The 6,192-nt window shown below is 42.3% G+C and overlaps 1 protein-coding gene across 1 annotated transcript in view; it reads left to right on the top strand.

Moving 5' to 3' along the window:
- Positions 1–3,582: 3,582 nt before the first annotated feature.
- Positions 3,583–6,192, top strand: part of tnnc1a (troponin C type 1a (slow)) — a 4,054-nt gene continuing 1,444 nt past the window's right edge. Inside the window, exons 1-4 of the mRNA XM_005749031.2 lie at positions 3,583–3,734; positions 4,986–5,016; positions 5,266–5,412; positions 5,962–6,076. Coding sequence (XP_005749088.1) covers positions 3,711–3,734; positions 4,986–5,016; positions 5,266–5,412; positions 5,962–6,076 — 317 coding nt within the window. The 5' untranslated portion in view covers positions 3,583–3,710. The remainder of the gene's footprint in view (positions 3,735–4,985; positions 5,017–5,265; positions 5,413–5,961; positions 6,077–6,192) is intronic.

The following is a 6,192-nucleotide window of genomic DNA, read 5'->3' as shown; positions in this document are numbered from 1 at the left end:
AGACTTCCCTCTCTCCTGCATCAACCGAAGAGAAATCCCTCCATTTGAGAAATTGAGCAGCTTCTTAAACACTGGGCAGGACAGACAGAAATGCTTTCATACAGAAAAAAGAAGGCTGTGCACCTCATTCGCTCACATGCAGAGCATCCACTTTCTACCACAACAGGAGCTGCTGACAGGTTGGTCATCAATGAAAGGGGGCAGAGAGAGCGGGGGGGAAAATAGACACAGAGAGGAAGGCAGGAAATAATAGAGAGAAAGAAAGAGATGCTGACAGGCTCAGCTCCCCTCCTCCTCTTGACAATCTGGGAGGTGAGGACACACAGACAAGAAGGAGAGAGCACAGGACCCATGCTTCAAGCTCAGCTGCACGTCAACCCAATCATTATGTCGAATGACTATTTAAACTCACATGAAGTATGCTATGTATAGTAGTAACTCCAGCTGATTCAGAACTGCCAGCGCAAGATGTCACACCATGTCCACTTCAACATATTGCACACTGGAAATCTTCAATGTTGTTCTGCTGTAAGAGCTTTTGGTTGAGTCTCAAAAAAGCCAGTGAGATGACTATTATTATGTTAAGTAGGATTCACAAGTCCACTGTGCATGTTTGAATCTTTAAAACATGTCTTAAACCTGCTTAAATACAAATATAAATGGAGTGGAAGCATTGCATTCCACTCTTAATCCACAGACATGAAACACAATCATTTGGAATTACCAAATTTGCATGAATGAATGGTTCCCGTGCACAAATTGCGACTGTTTACCCTAATTGTGACACGGCGCATGTATATGCAGTTTTGCTGTGTTCATGTATGCAAATAGAAGCCAAGGAATAGAAAAATAAAATAGTCGCTCTGAGGACAAAATGTGGTGGCAGGGAGGCAGAGAGGAAGGTGGTGGTGGGGGGAAATAGCCCCGCTCATCGCCTCTCATTTTCTGCCCGCTACTACCCAGCAGAGTTTCTATGGCAACCCCTCAAAAAGCGGTGTGCGGTGAATTGTGGATTTGAGATGCGCTGTCTGATTGCGCTGTGTGGAGGAGATGGCTGGCTCTTTCGTCAGTCTTCCTCTGTAAGAGGAAATTGGTGGAGAGCTCCAATGAAACAGCACTCCATATGCTTTCTTTGATGTGCGTGCCAGCCTTTGGTCCTAGAGCATGTGTGTGTGTGTGTGGGTGTGCGTGTGTGTGCACGCTCAAGGAAGCTTTACATTAGAAGCTAGTGCCCCCTGCAGAGCTGCTCGTCACTCTTGGCACCCACCAGGCTGCACTCAGCTTTCCAAATGAATCTGTCTGGCTGACCATGTAGACTCATCAGTATGCTTTGGGTTTCAGCTGATTGACTCGATGCCACTGATGACGGTTCATTTCTGTTCTGAGTTCCAACAGCCGTGTACGACACAGTGCACGGCGTCTTGATTATGAAATTTTGACGTACACACACAGAATGTGTTTTGCCACATGCCTCCTCCCAAACCTCCACACCTCCTCCCCACCCACCCTGCCTTTCTTATTAAATAAAAGCTCAAACTTTTCCGTGTGGCTGGCTTTCACTGACGTTAGGAGAGCTGTGTCTTTATCCATGTTAAGAGTGGGACATGTATGCTGTGCGATGTGAGCTCTCTCTCTCCCTCTCTCCATCTGAGTATCTGTATGATGCTTGCAAGCTGTGCCAGTCTCCATTAGCATCCCATTATAAACCAGCATGATCACTCGTCACTTAGAATGCCTGCCACAGCGTGCTCTGTGTATGTGTGTGTGAGAGAGTGTGAGAGAGTGTGAGAGAGAGCTTGTTGTGAGGGCACGTGTGTGAACGTGTGTAAATCACACAGTCAAGTGATTGAGATGGCCTTGTTTCAAAAGAACACAGGGGGAAAAAAGCTTCCAAAGACTTGTGCCGCAAACATTTCAATTTAAATGTGTCTGAATGTGTCTGGTTTGTTTGACCCAGATTTCTCACCTACCCCTCTATTGATAAATTGGATATCTGGAGGCAGCCTTGTGCTACAATTTAATTTAGTTGATATGTAGTGAACAGCACCCTCTGCTGACTTAATCTGTAAGCTAAAAATTGGTTAGTGCATACAACTGAGCATCTTGAAGAACTCATCAGAAATTATGCCTTAAAGCATAATATAATGAGCAATAAAGCAGCAAATGAACGTTTTACTTTTCCATAAATAACAAAGTTAGTGAGTATTTTCTTTTCAGAGAGGTTAGCAAACCTGTTTGTGTCTGATTGTAATGCGGTCAAACAAAAATGTGCACACATAAATCACAACTGGCTAAATTGTACTTCAAACAATGGCCTATATGCTGCATAATAAATACAAGCATATTGCAAGTGGTCAAATATGCGGAGGTTGTGATTAACATTGAAAATTTGCTTCAGAGAGAATCCAACAGATAGTCTTTTTTCACTTTAATGTGTATGGAGAGATAATGCTTAAAATATTCAGAGCTGTCAAAATAATGTTCTGTACCTTTAACCCAACACAGCAGGCATGAATGCAGTTTTGTTTCTGGCGCTTACATCGCTGAAAATGTGGCATTTAATTTAACAATGTTGTATCAAATTCTTTTTCTAGGCACAATGATCCTTTTATTCTGGCTAATCCACGCAGGACACTGTCAACAGTTTAACTGGGGATTTTTTTCTTCAAGAAAGTAGTTCCAGTTGAGCCTTTTTACATTAATGTCAGACAGAGAGAGATTAAAGAGAAACAGGGACACCGTTTCTGGAAAGAGACGTGGTCATTGAAGTTTTTAATGTCATCTTCAGTCTTGTGAACATCAGAAACAAGATCCCAGTCACTTTGATTGTATTTTGATGGAGGCAGAAACCCAAAGACCTCCAGAAATGATAGAATTCTCTTTTCTTCACAGGGAAAATACAGCCTTTAATTTTTCCTGCTAACATTAAAAGTTCTTCCTATCTTCAGCATAAAAGGTTATTCGTCTTAGCCACTGGTACAACCAATGATTGCTATCCTTTTGGGGACTCCAGGTCCACCTTCATAGTGTTGCACAATAGAATAGCTTCCTAGAAGTTGGTGCTTTAAATTATGTATCTATTTCCCGTTACTTTTTAAAACTACAACAACTCAAATTGTCCACTGTTGAAAAACAAAAGGATTATCTATGGTCAGGACTTTAAGAAACACAAGAACACCCCTTTGACCTTGGTCTTCTCTGACTTCTTAGAACTGCCTTCTTTCTCTTCTTGTTACCTCCTTGGTCTTCTGATTGTAGATGTTTCCCAGCTTGGCTTTCCTCCATGCACACACGCAGACACATACACACATATATATTCTGTGGTCCAGGTCTAGAGGAATGTTGAGTGTCCCTACAGCCCCCCCCCCCCCCCCCCCCCCCCTCTCGGGAGATTAGGCTTCACCACACTTGCCCCCCTCACTTCATTCCATTCCAAAGTGTGCCCCCTAAGAGCTGCCACATTTTTATCTGAGCCTGGTGATTGTGACAGATTTGCCAAATGACACACATACACAAACACACACATTTATGGACACACAAGGGGACACAAACAGAGGGGAGGTTGCTCTGCCCAGGGAGGGACCAGAGAGCGCTGCACTCCAGCTATAAAACCCTCGGAGGATGAGGCCAGAGTCCTGCCCTGAACTGGACAGTACTTCCTTCCTTTGTGCCAGGACGCTGTCAGGACAGGCAGCAAGAGAGCCTCCGACATGAACGACATCTACAAGGCAGCGGTATGATCCCACTCAAAACACAGCTGAAAGAGTGCAGTTGACTTCCTCTGGTGAAGTTATTTGATTTGTTGGGTGCTCACCAGAACACTGTGAGAACTAATCTAGTGTGGGAGTGATGTTTTTATGGATGTAAAACCATTATCCTTAACATTTCTTAATAGTGCTAAATGTAATCAGTAGTTAAGAGTGAAAGAGTGTAATTTCCCCATTTAAAGCTGCACTTTAATGTTTATTTGTTGCATGAAAAAATGCCACCCATCATTTTTTAAGCCTTTTTAAGCTCACATTATTAAAATAGTTGTAAAATACCTATGTTGCCTTCATTAGTGCTACATCGTCTCGGGGGAGCCTTAACACCAAGTATGTCTCTAGATTTCCTCCTACTTCAGCCCTATCAGAACTGATAAGAGCCACTCATAAGGTCACTGACAGGACATGTCCCTGGACCACAATCTGCTGCTTCATTCATGACTTCAAATGGAACGGTCTCACTTCACGTGGCTAATTTTGGCCAGTTGCTCAGATGCTTCTGTTTCAGTGGTTCTCTGGTGCCAGAGAAGAGCTTCAGGTTTAGATAAACCGCCCCATGGCTGAATTCCAGCATTATCTGTGAGCCTGAGAGCTATGTGGCTATTTATCCACCTTTGCACAGATAGTCCTCTGGCTCTCCTATTTGCTCACAGTCCAACGGGGAGATAATAAAAACACACTGGAATGTATATTACATCTGTTTCAGGTTTTTTCTTTCTTTTACAGTATCATCAGCAGTGGAATTTAAATGTGAAAGTCTGTATACTGTATGTATGTGGTTAATTTACAGTGGACAACAGTCAATAACTCTTACATAAGCAGCTGTCTCCCTCTTTCATTCTTGGTAGCTTTTCCAGGATTACTGTTCCATTGTTGGGACAGATCCACAGCTATGCTAATTTAGAGCACTGTGTATTGTGTCCTTTATCTGTCGTTCCTGAGCCTCTCTTCTGACTGTTTATTTTTAACTCCTCCTCTTACCAGCTCTCATGTATGATATGTAGGTGCTGTGTAATGTCAGGGATGTCCCGGAGCTTTGTTAACTGAAAAGTTATCAAAACAAACAGAAATAATCTAGTCTAGATTTCCAGATAGCTTAACCGAGATATATTTGGAGCTTTGGAAAATGCAATCAAACCCATAAATATGTTGTTACAGAGAAATTCCAGAATATATCCCAGAAAGCTGATGTTTTCTCTCTCAATTCTTTCTCTTTGGCAGGTTGAGCAGCTGACAGATGAACAGAAAAATGGTGCGTGAAACGATTTTCAACTGAAGGCGTAAAGGCTTTGAGCATGCCATCGAGTCCCTTTAAAAGATGATTTAGTTATAGTTGTTGGTAGAAAAAATCTATACCTCAACAGGACTGCAACTATTAGTTGCACCAACACTTAAGACAAATAGCCTTTTGTGCTGATGTCCAGGAATTAATCTTAACCCTGTCCTAAACCAGACGTGCTTCAGTAGATATTTTTGTGTGTGTGCTGCTTTGTTGCTGCAGAGTTTAAGGCCGCCTTTGACATCTTCGTACAGGATGCAGAGGACGGCTGCATCAGCACCAAAGAGCTGGGGAAGGTAATGAGGATGTTAGGTCAGAACCCCACACCGGAGGAGCTGCAGGAGATGATTGACGAGGTGGATGAAGATGGTAAATCGAAACCGCTACTGGGCTATGGATAAGAAAAAAAAAGAACTAAATAATTGGTTGTGTTTGACTCTCATTCTCACAGGTCAGCTGCCAAATGCATCACAAGCATGTTATGCAGACAAGCATTGTTCGAGCCCTCTGACCTTAAATGCTAGTCAGGGATCTTAAATACAACTTGATGTGTCAGGTTGAATTAAAGGGAAATGTGTGTCAGATGTTGCACTTGTCATCTTGGATTTTCCATGTGATTTAATGTTGAAATATGAAAACAGCATCTTGGTTTTGTTTGATAAAGCTAAAGCTGATAATTGAGTTCTGTATAGTTAGACCACACACACTTTAATTCACAGGTATGCCTGTTATAAATATAATAAATAAGACAATTATAGGCTTCAAATCAAATACATTTGTAACATCAGTTGAGATGCTATAACATCACTGCAGTGATCCATTGGTGAACAGACTGTACTTTTAAGCTGATCATCTGGTTAAACTGGGATAATATAAAATCCCAGTTTAAGGATGTGATGAAGTGTGTTGTGTGTGCAGGGAGTGGCACGGTGGACTTTGATGAGTTCTTAGTCATGATGGTGAGATGCATGAAGGACGACAGCAAAGGGAAGTCAGAGGAAGAACTGGCAGAGCTGTTTCGGATGTTTGACAAGTACGTTTCATATTTAAACCTGTAGCTACTTTATCCTGCACTCAGAGCGGTTTATTAGCAAAATCTCACCACAAAAGAAATACTGTGCTACATGCTTACTGACAGACCTGGGGGTG

Source organism: Pundamilia nyererei, unplaced genomic scaffold, assembly GCF_000239375.1.
Source record: "Pundamilia nyererei isolate P.nyererei 1_Seehausen unplaced genomic scaffold, PunNye1.0 scaffold00236, whole genome shotgun sequence".
Classification (NCBI taxonomy): domain Eukaryota; kingdom Metazoa; phylum Chordata; class Actinopteri; order Cichliformes; family Cichlidae; genus Pundamilia; species Pundamilia nyererei.
This window is presented reverse-complemented; position numbering and strand designations above follow the sequence as displayed.